Source organism: Biomphalaria glabrata, chromosome 12, assembly GCF_947242115.1.
Source record: "Biomphalaria glabrata chromosome 12, xgBioGlab47.1, whole genome shotgun sequence".
NCBI lineage: Eukaryota > Metazoa > Mollusca > Gastropoda > Planorbidae > Biomphalaria > Biomphalaria glabrata.
Window position 1 is genome coordinate 13565077 of NC_074722.1, and position 16874 is coordinate 13581950.

Below are 16874 nucleotides of genomic sequence, written 5' to 3' on the forward strand. Positions count from 1 at the left end.
AACATTATTCCAAAATATATAATTGAAAAAAAAATAAGAAAATAAAAACAACTATACTTTAATACTTTTGTGAGAAAAGGGAAATAGCAAAGTCTCTAGTTACAATCTAGCGTTATAATACGCTATAAGACGCTTATCTTCCACAGACGCGTCAGATTAGCTAGACAATACGTCATAATGGAGTTTGCACTATGGGGCTGCTCTCACTTGGGAGGGGCTTGGTAAGGCTGGTGGGAATGAAAGACAAGTTTTAGATCTTTCTTAACCGATGCTCTGTTGTGTAATTACGTATTATGTACAGTTTCTTGTTGGTTAAACAAGGCTTAACAACTAAAGCTCAGGTAGTAGTCTAAATAGTCCATCTTGGACATTACGATGAGGCGGAAGTAATTACATTTTATTCCGACAATTGGATTTTTGGCACAATGGATGACAAATAGTTTTTTAAGCTAACTAATTTTTTAAAACTAGATTTAAATTACAGTTAGCTATTGGAGTCACAGTATGAGTGCTACTGTATATACTGTTTATAAGTCACCATTTCATTCAGTTCCATAATGCCAAAGGTCTTCTAAATCTAATACTGAAACTACGTAGACTAGTTTTCTCACTACCATCGTACTCGTACCATAAGAATGAATGTCTTAGGAGAAAACAGACAAACTTTATTCTGTATTCATGAGATCACACTGTGTCAACTGCCCTTTCTTATTTCTAAACCACTTCCGACCATTCTCTTTTTCATTGTAACTCATCAATCTAGTTTAGATTATACAATCACATACACAATCACATACATGTTCACCTGCTGGAATAAATTATCACAGGCATTTGCCATTCTATGAAAAGGTTCCTTTGAAAGGGAGGGAGGGGAAACTCGTATTTAACGATATGCCAATGGGAGAACACAGAAGCCTAATCTTGCAATTACGTTGGAGTTTTTAAGATCTTGATAAATAGTTGTAGCAAGGGAAGAAACTCGTTAATATTATTTTCTTTTTCAAAATTATGAGTTGTCTAGCCTACTACCTACACATGAAAAATAAACATGTGTACTTTTATTGAAATCAAGCTTATGCACATCAGTGGCGCTAATACATTACGCCTCACACAAGCTCACATATAAATCTGCTTACATAATACTGATAGAGAATCGACCAAGAAGAACCACTAAAATTTACTTTAAAAGGAAATATTTTTTTTCTCTTAGTACTAAAGGTCACAAACTGTTGTAAATCAAGGTGTTTATTTTAAAACTTTAAGACACTATGGAAATAGTGATTCTACTAGGCGTGACTATAAGATTGTACATTTTGAAATGTAGGTTCTACTCTGGCATTGCAGGTCCTGAAATTGGGATTTACTAGGGAATTGCATTTTCTGAATCGGAGATTTTACTAAGGGATGGTTCGTCCTGGAGATATGACCATTCCTAACATAAACTGCATTTTCATTTAGTTTGAAAAATGATTTTTACGTATCTGCGTTTACTCTATATACTTCATTTAAAATTTAAAAGAACGCGCGTTCTGAGCATCAAAAGTAGAGGCATCAATAATTTTCATCTCGAAGAAACCGATGGTAAAATCGATAATTTCTTGGAGCTTTTAGCTTTTAAGGTCTAAACGTGACTGACAGACCGACAGACAAAGGTCACAAACACAATAGTGGCTGCTAACATTTTATTTTCGTTATTTAAGTAAACGTTTAATGTACATGCGTAGAAGTCAAATTGTCGTCTGTGTGATACTTGTAAAAAACAAAAAAAAAAGTGGTAATGAAATAGTGAGCATGGCATTGTTATGATAAATGAGTGCGTTGTGAAATAGTTTAAAAGGGAAGTGTGTACATGTCAACGAGAATCGCTGGCTCCACTAAATGTACAACATTTTCAACATTTGACGTTTTGAGAGATAATTTCTATTAGTTTTTTAAAGCAAAAACACATATTATATTTGTTTTTGTGGTAACACACCAATTTAAATAAAGCTAATTATTATTATACACGTTTACCTGTTATTAACAAAGTATTTTTTTATTTGCATATTGTGTTTTAAAATTATTGACCTGTAACAAGAATGCACCTGTGAATTGATTATTATTATTTTTTTTTTACATTGGCTCATTAATATCACAAAGAATTTATGTTTCGTGTAAGGAGGACACATATAAATATAAACTTTAAAAATTGCCTTTTCTATAAGATTTTTATTGTAAAGAATTTAAAGGTAAAAGAAATCGATTGTTGGTTATTGGTGCAATGACGAACCCATAAAAACAATTTACAGAAGAATAGCCGGCCCCCTTTGGTATTTTTAAGCAGCTTTCATCAACTTGTGAGGCGGGCCCCTCTAGTTTGGCGCGACGTTGTGACAAGGAGGACTCGAGACAGGTCTTTTTTTAAGGGCTAAATATCCATATTATCACCAATGTTGAATGAAACTGAATAATGAAATGAAATAATGAAATAAAAAAATGAAATAATGAAATGAAATAATGAAATGAAATAATGAAATAATGAAACTGAATAATGAAATGAAATAACGAAACTGAATAATGAAATGAAATAAGGAAACTGAATAATGAAATGAAATAATGAAACTGAATTATGAAATGAAATAATGAAACTGAATAATGAAATGAAATAATAAAACTGAATTATGAAATGAAATAATGAAATGAAATAATGAAACTGAATAATGAAATGAAATAATGAAACTGAATAATGAAATGAAATAATGAAACTGAATTATGAAATGAAATAATGAAATGAAATAATGAAACTGAATAATAAAATGAAATGACGACTTGTAAAAAGGCTAAAACTAAGCCTACATCTATGCATACAGTTTTCGGAAAAAAAAGGCTAAAAAGAAAATGATCGATTTAAAACGTTCTTCTGAATATCACATTTTAATACTATTTCGCCAATGCGATTCTAGAGTCAGAACGGTCTATTTCCTCCTTTGTGATATTCCATTGTTCTTGTCGTGCCTTTTGCGAGCCTGCGGAAGACGAGGAAATCTTATTACAAAAGTAAAAAAGTTCTCTTTTCAGACCTTGTGGTCTATAGGGCAGATGAAGTAAAGGTTTGATTTTTTAAACCTTTATATTCCATTGTTTTTTCGGTGCCTTTTGCGGGCCTGCGGAAGACGAGGAAAATCTTATGACAAGCACTTTATAAACGTAGGCCTACATGTTATACTGCCTCGAACTCCACTCATATTGGCCAGTACCACTCCTTCTTAATTTAAGATTTTTAAACCTGCGCCCTTCTTACTATGGGGCGTGGTGGTGGTTGAGTGATTGACTTCCGAACCTGGGGTCCTTGGTTCGAATCTCATTGAAGGCTGGGATTTTGAATTTCGGAATTCTTAGGGTGCCACTGAGTCCACCTAACTCTAATGGGTACCTGACTTTCGTTGGGTAAAGTAAAGATGTTTGGTCGTTGTGCTGGCCATAAGACAACCTGATCGTCAACTGTTGGCCAACGAAACGGATGTCCTTAACATCCTCTGGCCTATAGATCGCAAGGTCTGACAGGAAAACATTACTTTTTTTTTTTACTTCTTACTATGAGAAATAGTACATTGTAGACGCAAGGAGAATGCATGTTCCAAACGTAGAATAAAGGAAAAAACGCTTTTCCTCGAAATACGCTGGAGGAACTTGCAAAGATCTCCTATTATAAGTTTTGGTCGGGGAGCAACTCTCATAATAATTTGAGAAACACTGTTTTTTTTAATGCACCGATTCACACATTGTTTTTTGTGAGTGTGTTCTCGTCTGTGTGTGTGTGTGTTTAGCTTACTTTTAATACAAACTTTGGTTGACTTGTTTGAACAGACAAGAACGGATTTGGAGGTGGGGCTATAAAAACAAAAAATCACGATCAGTCTTCTCAGACGATGAACTGATTAATGAAACACAGTAAACAAAAGCGTTCCACTTATGTATTCTCTGTTATTCCAATGAGTAGATGGTACATTCATTGTTAGACTTTGATATATCAGAAAAAGCTAAGATATCAGTTCTAGTCTGTTCTTTAATGCAAGTTCTTAAAATTGTTTAAGAATTGTACAGTGCTAATATATATATATAGTTCGTCAATCATGGTTCTGGTGATGGCCACTTTTGTCATTCAGGGGGCTGAGGGCTTTGCAATGGGGTTCTGAGCCTCCTCATGTGTCTGGTGAGACCTATGTAACCCAGAATGTTCGGCTACAGACTGGGCAGGCTATCTCCAGCTGGAGCTAGTGTCATTGGCCTTGCTTTTTTTTTTTTTTTTTACAAAGCTTATACCATTTCACTCAGTCAATGTTCTGTCTGGTAAAAGTTTTGTACACGTTATTTCTTATATAACTACACAATCGTCTATGGTCATAAGCGCCTCTCTAGCAGAGTGGTTAGTATGTAGGCTTGAGGAGGCGTACATTCATGTCATTTCACCTCGATTTTGTTTTATTGTTAATGCATTTAAAACCGATTAAGGTAAAATTCACCCAGATGTCCCTCCCCCCCCCCTCCCATTTCCCCACCTGGTCCAGATATTTTATTTTTTAAAGTATTTTTTATGTTTTTTTTTTTTTATTAACATGTGTAGAATGACCTCAAATAACCAAAACTAATATAACTATCCAATCGCAGTCTGTTATAATGTTATCTTTTGTCCTCCAATGCCTTAATACTATTTTAAAGTTATTTTAACAATCAGTTATTGTGGTATTTGCTATAGGCAAAGAAGAAATAAGTGCAAAATACACATAGACATTCCTGAGCAGAACAATGACCCCGTTGACACAGTTCACTAGACATTCACTCAAGTCTGACAAGAGCCAAACAAAACTTGTTGGTTCATTTCTTTTAAGCAATATATATATATATATACAGTGCTTTTTTTGTGACGGTACGCTCCGGCACCTTTTTCAATGTGGGGAAAAAAAGTTTTAATTTTCTTGCATTTTAACGTTTATTATTAATTTATTAGTAGTTAAAAGTCAGACGATCCATCACTGAGTACCTGTTTTTTTTTTTAGAAAAAAAGCATTGTACAATATATATATATATCCTTGAACTTTGAATGTTTCTGCTTTTCTTAGCCTACAAAAATGTTAGTATACTTCTGTCCGGGTACGCTACCCTGCCTCAACGCGGCACTCGGGTGGAAAAGATGGCTAGAGGAAGCGATTAGGCTAAATTGATAGTAAAACAAGACTCTTGTAGGAGTCTCTAATGGAATGAGAGAGCATTCCCATTGCACAGTGCGGAGTTGTAAGAGAGCTTCCACGTCCTTGTCAAAATCCAAGCGTCGTTCCTCATGGGACCGTTTCATCAATGGCGAGTCCTGCACGGTTAGCTTGGTTAACTATTGGAAAATGGCGGATGTTCCCGGTGTGCTCGGCCTTCGGCCACGTGTTCTAGTCCTTGCCTCGGGAGTAGGCTACCCGTCCCATTGGAAATAGCTGTTTTCAATATGAACATTAGTTTGGACTTCCAGGCAGGGCGCTTTATTCAATCGGGCTTACAGACCTAGAGTTTGAACAGCTTTGGTTCAATGAACAGTAAAACGGATACAGCTGTTCTTAAGTCAGACAGACGCATTTACAAAATGTAGATCTACTTCATGTCTTTGTTCTCCCTGTATTGTGTCTTGGCGGATGAATCGTGTCTCAACACAAAGAATTGTGGGACAAAACTTTAACAGAGAGCTGCATAATAATAACTTTGTGTATGTCCGTACTGCGCTGCAGGAACAGAATCTGTCATTGCCTTTCATTGCTAATACAGGACCGCGTCCTTTACAGTAGGTCCCCACAGTATGAATAATTGAGAACCGATGATCTTTCAGTGTCGACAAATATGTCGTCTGTTGTTTAACATGGTCTAAGCCTATTAATTCAAAGATTCAATGAGATCGATTTAAAACATTTACCTAAACAATGGTGCACACACACGCATACAACCCCCCCCCCACACACACACACATACAATACTTCTGTTACAACAGCGTTCCAAGGGGAAATAACCTGGCTCATCTCGTATTTCAAAAGTCGATGACCTAAAGAGGTATTGCATGACGTTCTATTAACTTATTCAAGTAGGGGAGGGGGGATATCGATTATTGTTCCGCTATTCCCCCACTAGCTCAGTGCCATACCTCTGCGTCACAAATACATCAAGATCGATTCTATACTGGTAGAAACACTGCGCGTTCAGCAAAAAGATTTAGCGTGAAAACAAAAATAGCAGAGTGATTGTGGGTAAACAGGTAAAAATTGCTTTCATTAAACTTGCTAAAACAACAACTTTTTTTGTTCTTAAGACTGTACAAATGCTTTCTGTGGCATATACAATTGGACACTCTCTAGTTAGTTCCCCTTCTTGTAATGCTATCAATAGACCTAATGTCACCACATCTGCACCTGCACTACGAACCTAATTGAAGAGAGCTTTAGATATCTAATAGTTTCTGACCTTGTCCTACTCTAAGTAGATCTACCTCTAATGATACTAATCACATTTTGTTTCAAATTCTTTTGCCTTACCTTGTTACCCGTAGTACGACTGAGATGTATCCCTTTTTTTTTTTTTTCACTAAATATAAATGCAGGAGCTGTCTCCTTTTAGAGCTAAATCAACAAGTCTCGCGTCAAACCTGCAAGCAAAACATGCTACATCTAGTAGGACTATAATAATGCTGAATCACCACTCGCAACCTGCCCCCCCCCTCGCCACGCCATGTTGTCTGCTTATCACCCCCCTCCCCTCTGGCCTCATTGTTGGCATTTCCCTTTGAAAAGTGCGGAATACATTTTTCGTTACGCGTGACTTCTCATGAAAACAAACACACACTTCAATAGCTTCCAATCATTAATTTATCAATATCTCAGTGACACAGTGTGTAGCTGTGCCATGTTGTCGTGCTGTGTAACCCTGTCGAGATTTGGACTTGTAAGATAAGGAATGTAAACAAAGCAGCATTCTCTTTTCTAACATAACGGCTCGCCTTCTCAAATATGTGACAAGGCATTTGGAAATATTGAATATCGTTTGGTGTAAGTTTTCTGTTCAATTATTTCTCTATTAATCGTCAACAATTGGACTTTATATGACTAGACTATGTAGTTTCTTAAAAGTAACAGACATATTTCATATTATGCAAGACTTGTTGAACCAGAAACAATACAAGTAATAAGAATGTATATAATCACTAGTTTAAGACAGAAATAATGTCCACATACAGGAATATATAATATCTTATCACAAACCCTATATCAACTCTATCTGTCTACTAAAATTTTGAACATGTTTATTCTATTTTCTATTCTCGTATCAAGCTAAAACTTTGCACAATTATTCATTAAATCTGACAAGACATGAATCAATCAAAACAAATTATTCATTAAGTTAATTAATTGCTGATGATTAATTATTTTGTTTTATTTGAAAATAAGGGCAATAAATGCTACTTACTGATAGATATGGATAGATATATGGATTTAGTCCCCTTATTGCGTTTCGACACGTTTTTTCTCTCACTTCCCATTCTCGGATCAAGTTGAAATTTTGCATTCATAGTCGATAACAATACATGAATCAATTAAAAAATTAACTAATTAGTTAATCATTTAGTACTAATTAATTAATTTTGTTATATATAGCAGAAAGGGAGCTAAACATTTTAATTTTCAGATATATGGCAGTAATTAGCGGCTATTTCTCCTTAGATAAGCTTTGGTTTTGAAAAGTATTCTTTGTTCTATTGCTTGTTTGATTCTCGAGTTCAAATCCCGGTGAAGATTGCGATTTCAAACGTCGAGACCTTTAAGAAGCACCTTTCCCTTGTTTCCTGTCCCCATCATGCTGTACCTGACACACGTTGGGAAGGTCAAGGTGGTTGGACGATGTGACACATTCCTTAACCCTTGGCTTTAGAAACAGATGAGCTATACATCATCTATCACCATAGATCCCAAAGGGGGAGAGGCATGATACTGCCTAGACAGCGGAAGAATTGGCGAGTTGTTGACTGGACAATGTTAATTTCATTGCATCAGTGTAGACAGAAAAACAAGAGCATATTTAAAAGCCAGAAGAATCGATAGTATTTTCAAAACTACAGAATCCCTGTCAAGATTAAAACTACAGAGTAAAAAAACTACAAAATTGCTATGAATACTGCCATAACAAATCATGCTGATAAGATCTAAAATAGTATAAATGGATTAAAAGTAAAGACTCCTAGAGAATATTGACGTGGTCTTAAGGAATAAAAATAGTATTGAAAATAATAACGTTAATATGAACGAGTTCTACAAGTTTTTTTTTTAATCTCACAATGAACCATTAAACAGTCCTAGTAACTAGAGCTCGTCTCCACGTAGCGCGTTGTTGATTAGTATTACCATTATTATTATTTATTATCTTTTTATCACTTACATCATTATTACTTTTCTTTTGCTTTCCTTTTGATTATTTTGAGAATGTTATTTGTAGACTTTTAGTACTTGCATTGACTGCCTTTGTAGTACTTGTAGCCTATTTTGTGGCAAAACAAATAAATTGTTACAATTGTATCGGTCCACTGCTTTTGCAACATACTGTATATAGAAGACTTCTCATCCGTGACATTATTCACGGTTCAATTTGTAGAGTTACAATTATTACCCAGACTGATCATCAGTCCGTTTTTGTCCTGGTCCACGTCTAGGCTACTATCACTGGTATACAGAGATCTGTTACTTACTAAATACGACTATATCTTATCTCATCTTATAGATTACAGACTTCAACAAATAAGATAATTACGTCCTACGCATTTCCTTTGTCAGTCTAGTCATGCATGTTAATCGGTGACTTAAACTCTGCTATAATATCTACTTTCATTGATTGTTACGCAACTCTGAAATTGGCGACGATTTTTTTTTATTACTTGTTTTTTTGTTTTTTTCTAATATTAAAACACGTTTTAATGTCATATACTGATCATCCTGGGGCATGTCACCGGGTTTACACTCTCTCGAGCACAGCGTCGCCACTCATGACCGATTTAGAATAATACACTAGCAAAATCATTTGCCTGCAGAAAGAGAATAAACTTTGTTTGTTCAAGTCAGAGGACAACAATCCGAATGACATCAACAACCGAAACACATCTCTATACATTGAAATAGAGACATACTTTCAAAGCCGCCTGTCTCTCTCTCTCTCTCTCTCTCTCAACCACACCACCATAAACACTAGCCCAACCATCTCTTGTCTTATTTCACGAGTCCAACCATCTTTTGCCCTATTTCACTAGTCCAACCATCTTTTGCCTTATTTCACGAGTCCAACCATCTTTTGCCTTATTTCACTAGTCCAACCATCTTTTGCCTTATTTCACTAATCCAACCATCTTTTGCATTATTTCACTAGTCCAACCATCTTTTGCCTTATTTCACTAATCCAACCATCTTTTGCCTTATTTCACTAGTCCAACCATCTTTTGCCTTATTTCACTAATCCAACCATCTCTTGCCTTATTTCACTAGTCCAACCATCTTTTGCCTTATTTCACTAGTCCAACCATCTTTTGCCTTATTTCACTAGTCCAACCATCTCTTGCCTTATTTCACTAGTCCAACCATCTTTTGCCTTATTTCACTAGTCCAACCATCTTTTGCCTTATTTCACCAGTCCAACCATCTATTGTATTTCACTAGTCCAACCATCTCTTGTCTTATTTCACTAGACCAACCATCTCGTCTTATTTCACTAGTCCAACCATCTCTTGCCTTATTTCACTAGTCCACCCATCTTTTGCCTTATTTCACTAGTTCAACCATCTCTTTATTTCACTAATCCAACCATCTCTTGTCTTATTTCACTAGACCAACCATCTCTTGTATTTCACTAGTCCAACCATCTCTTATCTTATTTTATTAGTCCAACCATCTCTTATCTTATTTCACTAGACCAACCATCTCTTGTCTTATTTCACTAGACCAGCCATCTTTTGCCTTATTTCACTAGTCCGACCATCTCTTGCCTTATTTAACTAGTCCAACCATCTCGTGCATTATTGAACTAGTCCAACCATCTCTTGTATTTCACTAGTCCAACCATCTCTTGCCTTATTTCACTAGTCCACCCATCTTTTGCCTTATTTCACTAGTTCAACCATCTCTTTATTTCACTAATCCAACCATCTCTTGTCTTATTTCACTAGACCAACCATCTCTTGTATTTCACTAGTCCAACCATCTCTTATCTTATTTTATTAGTCCAACCATCTCTTATCTTATTTCACTAGACCAACCATCTCTTGTCTTATTTCGCTAGACCAGCCATCTTTTGCCTTATTTCACTAGTCCGACCATCTCTTGCCTTATTTAACTAGTCCAACCATCTCGTGCATTATTGAACTAGTCCAACCATCTCTTGTATTTCACTAGTCCAACCATCTCTTGTCTTATTTCACTAGCCCAACCATCTCGTCTTATTTCACTAGTCCAACCATCTCTTGTATTTCACTAGTCCAACCATCTCTTGTCTTATTTCACTAGCCCAACCATCTCGTCTTATTTCACTAGTCCAACCATCTCTTATCTTATTTCACTAGTCCAACCATCTCTTATCTTATTTCACTAGCCCAACCATCTCTTATCTTATTTCACTAGTCCAACCATCTCTTATCTTATTTCACTAGCCCAACCATCTCTTGTCTTATTTCACTAGTCCAACCATCTCTTATCTTATTTCACTAGCCCAACCATCGCTTGTCTTATTTCACTAGTCTAACCATCTTTTGCCTTATTTCACTAGTCCATCTCTTGCATTATTTCACTGATCCGATCATCTTACTATCCTCTCGCGCTTGTACACTACTAAGTGGTCATTTCTTGTGTGCCATCTATAGCAACAACAACGGAGAGACAGTTTGAACTATAAGCCTATTTTTTTGTATATCTGTCTGGTACAAATTTTTAACACGTTATTTCTTACAAACCCATTCTGTTTTTAAAAGTATTTTTATATTTTACTTGATTATTGTCTTCTTTTTTTTTTTTTCGTTTGTTTGCAACTAATGAGATTTCGTGGCCTAAAAAGTACAGTAAAGTACGATACTCCTTTCAGACCTTGCCATCTATGAGCAGATGATGTAAAGGTCACCTTTTTTATATGACCAACTGGTATCTTGAACAAGCACAATGACCAACCATCTATACAGTTCTCGACTAAAATCAGGTACCCATAGAGTTGAGTGTACTCATGGACGTCCTACAAATCCCGAAAATAAACATGCCAGCCTTTACCGAGGTCCGAACCTGAGACCTCTCATTTCGTAGGCCGAACGCGCTACCCCTCAGCCACCACGCCCCCTTGCCTATATTTACGTCCCTTTGATTTTGTTTCTACTTTGGAAAAAAAAAATCTAGATTGCTTGTCGACTTTAAGTAAGCAATTTCGTCATTTCATTTCAATTTAAAGACATAAAAACCATAGCCATAACGACTATTATCTCGAGTTCAACGCATTCAGCCCAACGGGGAGGGGTGTGGGGCTTTTTTCGTAATCCTTTACAAATCTTGATATCATACTTGCGGGGGTTAAAATAATGCTTCTAGTTTGACCTACTCGTAATATTTGCTAATAAGTGTCCGGAAGTCCATGGTTTCTTCGTATTTTATTCCCGTCGTCCTGCGGGAGTCCTGCGGGAGGTTCGGGCTAGGATCTTATTGTTGGTTTGATCTCAAATATACAAATAGTCTTTATCATTTCAGATCATCTCATTAATGAATTGAATCATCTGAATCGGTACACTTAAATCACACGGACGTGTACTGTGATTGGTCACGGCTGATGAAAAAGCATCATGGGACAGAAGCACTCAAAAGAAGGTATATTTATTTACTTTTTAAATGTATTATTTAAACGTTAAATATTCGCAATAAAAAAAAAACAAGTCTTAAAAAATAGATAGAGAGAGGCTATCACCGGCGGACAATGGTGATGTTTGCCCCGGATGAGGCAAAATATGTAGGTCACAGCTGGGGCTGCGTAGCCACGAGAAATACTGCATACCTCATTAATCTTCGGACTCGAAGACTATCCTTATTATTATTATTTAAAAGATTCCCCATGCTCTATACCATTCCTTTACTTTTATACTTATATTTTTTTTTTAGATTAATTTATTAGAATTGCACGAAAGCTGTGTCGCATTAGGCTATGTAGATTTCAATATAACAATGCTACCATTATTTCTACTGTTTTTGAGAACTTTAACGCCTATCTAGGAAATATAAAAACAACAAACACACATAGGCCTATATTAGGATATACTGAGTGCATCTATGTTTTTATTCTTTTGGCATTTTATGTATGTTATAACTATATGAATAAATATCATCCTAGCTTTTTAAAATATACATAAGATCTACTTTTTAACTATTTATAAACAATAGGGCCTAAGCCTTTTTTGTTGGGGGAGGGGGGGGCGATTATCCGCCATTTTTTGTATCCGCCATCTAATTACTGAAAGAAAAAGGCTTTCACGTGTGACTGTGACCAAAGTAAAAAAAAATAAATAAATACACAAATAAAAATACCTTATGCTACTTGATAAGCTTCAACTTCACCTATCCCTTAGTCTGTTGTGCCGTTGGGGCACCACTCAAGATCTGTCGACCGTCTTTCTCCATTCCTCTCTGTCTTTTGCCTTGGATATAACCTCTTTCAATGGCAGGCCCGTCCATTCTTTTATGTTGTCTTTCCGTCGCTTTCTATATCTGCCTCTTCTTCTTTTTCCTGGTACTGTTTCCTGAAGAAAGTTCTTTGCGAGCCCCGATAAGCTACTTAAATTAAATTAATAAAACGCAATCGCAAAGACTCGGTAGCTAAAAAAATAAAAAGAGATATTGTGTGCTGCCGCCGAAATGTCGCATGGGTCATCTGTTTGGTAAACGATGCAGGTAAAAAGGATGCATCATTCTGATTAGTAAATTTTGGTAAGCTTCTTGCAATAGACACACTTTATAATAATCCAAGTCCGATCGCCAAGGACCCGGCCATGGTCCATCGACTGGATGTACAACTGCGTAAGTGGCAGATACATATTCACACATTAAATGTTTGCAATAACTAGCATCTAGATCTGCAGTCTGCCAAATTATGGATTCTCGCAAGATCTAGCCTACTAGATCTAGTAGGCTATAAATTAATTTTGTTTTATATGGCAGAAAGGGAGCTAAACCCTGCCGTTTCCAAATAAATAACTCTATAAATTAGCTGTTCTTTTCTTTAGATAAGCTTTGATTTAAATAAGTAATTTTTTTTCTTTTGCTTGTTTATATGCATTTTTCAAGTAGGCCTATATATTTTTTAGTCTTTTAGGGTAAGGCCATGGACACTGTGCACATCTAGTCTGCAGTAGAACTGCCCCTGAGTGTAATTTGTGGGGCCAAGTAAATTTCATATGTAAACTTTAGGTGGTTGCCTGTGTATGTGCTCTAGACTGTCGTTCAGTGGTCTCGAAGGTTCAGTTTCGAACCATGCCTGCTGTCATTTCCCGTCGTGCCACGGGAGATTTCGGGCTTTAGGCCCGAGTGTGTAATTTAGGCCTATTTTCAGAATCTGAAGGAAGATAAACAAAACAAAAATTTACAAACGTTATAGATCGCTCTCTCTCTCTTTATACTAGGCCTATATAGATCTAGAAATAAATACATTAACTGTTGAATGCTATGTCTAGAATACGCAAGAAACGCTAGACCTACAAATGAAGCATATATCTAGATCTAGGTGTCTAATCATATTAATAAAAATTGCTTCCATTGAAAAGGTGTTAATTATCATTTACTCATTCAGTAAGATCAAGCTGCAATATGACACCTGTCAAATTAGATTAGATCGATTATTAGATGTACCAAACTTTAGGCCACTAAAAAGCGTCACGTGATCTCAAACTGCTATCATGTGACGTTACAGTTTGTTTTCAGCCTTAAAAAATCGTGACTTTCTACTTGACTAATTTTTTTTTTTTTTTAAGTTTGCTTAGGAGCCTCAGTAATGCCCTCATCGCCGTGACGTTTGCCTAGGTCATTTAGAGCCAGCTGAACCAATTAAGTCAATATAGTCTTGAATCTGGACTGAGCGTTCAAAGTTATTTACATTTAGTAATTACCGCATCTAGACTAGTTGACTAGTCTAGATCTGGAGTCAGTCTAGCTAGTAGAGTAAAGTACTTTCAAATTTGAAATTACTACTTTAGCAGAGTATAATTCGACTAGTATAAAAGTTAAACTTAGTTTTTTTTAGACTTGAGTACACTGCAGCTAGTGTCACTTGTGACAGGTGTGCATGACTAGCTTTTTTAGTCTTAACTTATAATTAATAGTTTTATAACTTTATTGTTTTTTTCCTTTTATGAATATGATAGTTTAAATAAGTTTAATGAAAATTATTTGAAATATTTGATATATTATTAGATACACTACACTGGACTACAGAGTTGGATCTAAATATTGTATAACATAAATATATAGATCTATATCTAGAAGTAGAAAATCTAGATTTTAGTATAGGAAAACTATAAATAGTATAAATAATTATAAAAGGATATATATTACAGTGTTAAATATTTAAAGAGTGTCCTGAGTGTATAGTAGATTTAAAATAATTTACATCTTGGTATTCTTGTCTAGTCGCTGGTGATATAGATCTAAAATGTAGTTAATTCTGTCTTCTTTTTTTATATAAAGTTTGAGTGTTATATCAAGTGCACACAATATAATATTTCAGAATATGATGTGACAAAGCAATCTGATTCAGGAGTGGCAAAGTTTGCAATTTTAATGCACCAGTTCTAGTTTTGAAAACTTTCATGCATTGAACGTCAAATTTCAAGTGTTTTTTTCCTTCACACATTTAAATGTTTTTACATGTAAACTGAATATTAAAAACTTAAATTCATGTCTTTAAAACTAGGCATAAAGTATATGCATTGTCAACACAGACCTTTTCATCTATCTGGGAAGTAAGGTCAGCAATGAGGTTGGAACTGATGATATACAAAATCAAAGTTGCATTAATATAGCTATGATAGTTTTTCCAATCTTCAAGCAATCTGTGAATCTGATGCCCAAAAGCACTGTCTTTACAGATCATAGTCTGTGCCTCTAAATGTTTCTGAGAGAGTCACTAAAAGAAGTATTTAAAAAAAACCAGACCTTCTCAAACATTTGAATGTTCACTAAAAGAATAGTAGTGCTATAAGTAATATACAATGCTTTGATAAAGAAAATATTTTTTCTTAATCTTTAGAATAAAAGCAATAATTCACATTATACAGGTACATTTAAAAAGATTTCCTGCCCTTAATGTTATCCCAGCCGAACTCTGCCAAGTAAAGTAAATCCTATTTAGACTGCTAATGTAATACCTGAATGCAGCCAAGGTTCACAAATGCATGTTACATGTAGCTGATGAATAGCTAAATGTATAATGAACCCTTAAGCAGTGCAATCTCACACTGGTTACACTAGCAATGCACCAAGTAAAATTATGCAAATGTCATATATAATTCCATCCACCTTCATCTGTCTTCATCTTTGTGCATTAATTATCCTTATTTAAATGTAAAATAATTCCACAAGATTTGCATTACTCATAAAACTGTCATGACTCTTTCCTTCTTAAATTTTACAACTCTCTGGAATTCATCAAATAATTTCCCACTAGTTGAAATTCTCTTGATTACAAAGCAAATTTTGTCCTATTTATATTATAGAATGTATAAATTGTGCATGATAATTTTAATTAAATGTTCTGAAATAAGTAGTTTTCAGAAAGATTATCTAAAGAAATGAATAAAAAATACAACTTTTCAAATGGTCTTAAAAAAAACAACTTTTAAAGAATTATTGATTTTTGTTAGTTCTCATGCTTATCAGGGTATGTCCATGCAATGATCCAATCACAGTGCCTGATAAAAATAGCTATAGCTTGATCTCAACCTTACTTTTTAAGCTGTCAGTGTTTGTTCAATATTCTTTGGGATATGTAGAGATTTAGAATCTTAAAAACAGTGCAGAATGTATCGTCGGTGGTTGAAAGTTAAGCATGAAGTTTATTGGATTTTTGTGAATTAATTTATCCAGTTAAATAATTATATTCAATAGCATACTATAAAATGAATACACTATAGATAATTATTTAGTTCATGGCTTTCTTTGTGTTTTCCAACATGATTTGGTTATGCCATAGCTTATTTCTCTTAAGAACTGACATCTAGCTTTTTCGCTCTCTAAGTAATATTGTACATCTAATTTTTTAAATTGATTTCTCAGTTTAAAAGTTTAGGCTCACCACTTCTGGTATGGTGCAAAAATCATTCTCCATACATTATTTTACAGCAAATATTAAACACTATGAAATTGGATACAAATGTTACATTATATCTATACCAGTATTGATTTAAATCTGTATCTTCATTTATACAGAGCACAGTGTGCAAGTTGTCAATATTAAACGTAGAGAGGAGTCTCTGAATGTCTACCCTGATAGTATTGTAAATCCCCCTGACAGACCAGTGAGCAGTGCTGTAGACTCCAGTAGTCCGACTAAAGCTGAAGCTACCAAAGTGAGCGACAACATGATAGAAGTCGTAGCAGGTGACGTTAGCGATTTCACAGATGGAGAGTAAGTACTAACAGAAAAAGTTTTTTTTTTCATATTGTCATGTTAATGTCTTAAGTTCTATTGGAATCATGTGGTTTATTGAATATTGCTTAAATAAATTGTTTTTTGGCATACAAACTAGCAATGTAGAAGGTGTACTGCATATTTGACTAATAATGTATTCAAAGCTGATTTTGAGTTTATTACCAGAT

General features: G+C 35.0%; 1 protein-coding gene across 4 annotated transcripts in view; it reads left to right on the forward strand.

Annotated features, from left to right (window-relative positions):
• Nucleotides 1–16874, forward strand: part of LOC106075254 (apoptosis-inducing factor 3-like) — a 71673-nt gene that overhangs the window by 37936 nt on the left and 16863 nt on the right. Inside the window, exons 1-3 of one of the 4 annotated variants that reach the window (XM_056005269.1) lie at nucleotides 6859–7055; nucleotides 11766–11882; nucleotides 16485–16683. In XM_056005269.1, coding sequence (XP_055861244.1) covers nucleotides 11858–11882; nucleotides 16485–16683 — 224 coding nt within the window. In that variant the 5' untranslated portion in view covers nucleotides 6859–7055; nucleotides 11766–11857. Of the gene's footprint in view, nucleotides 1–6858; nucleotides 7056–11765; nucleotides 11883–14007; nucleotides 14338–16484; nucleotides 16684–16874 lie in introns of those variants that run through there. The other 3 variants (XM_013236203.2, XM_013236202.2, XM_013236206.2) reach the window with 3 other exon arrangements.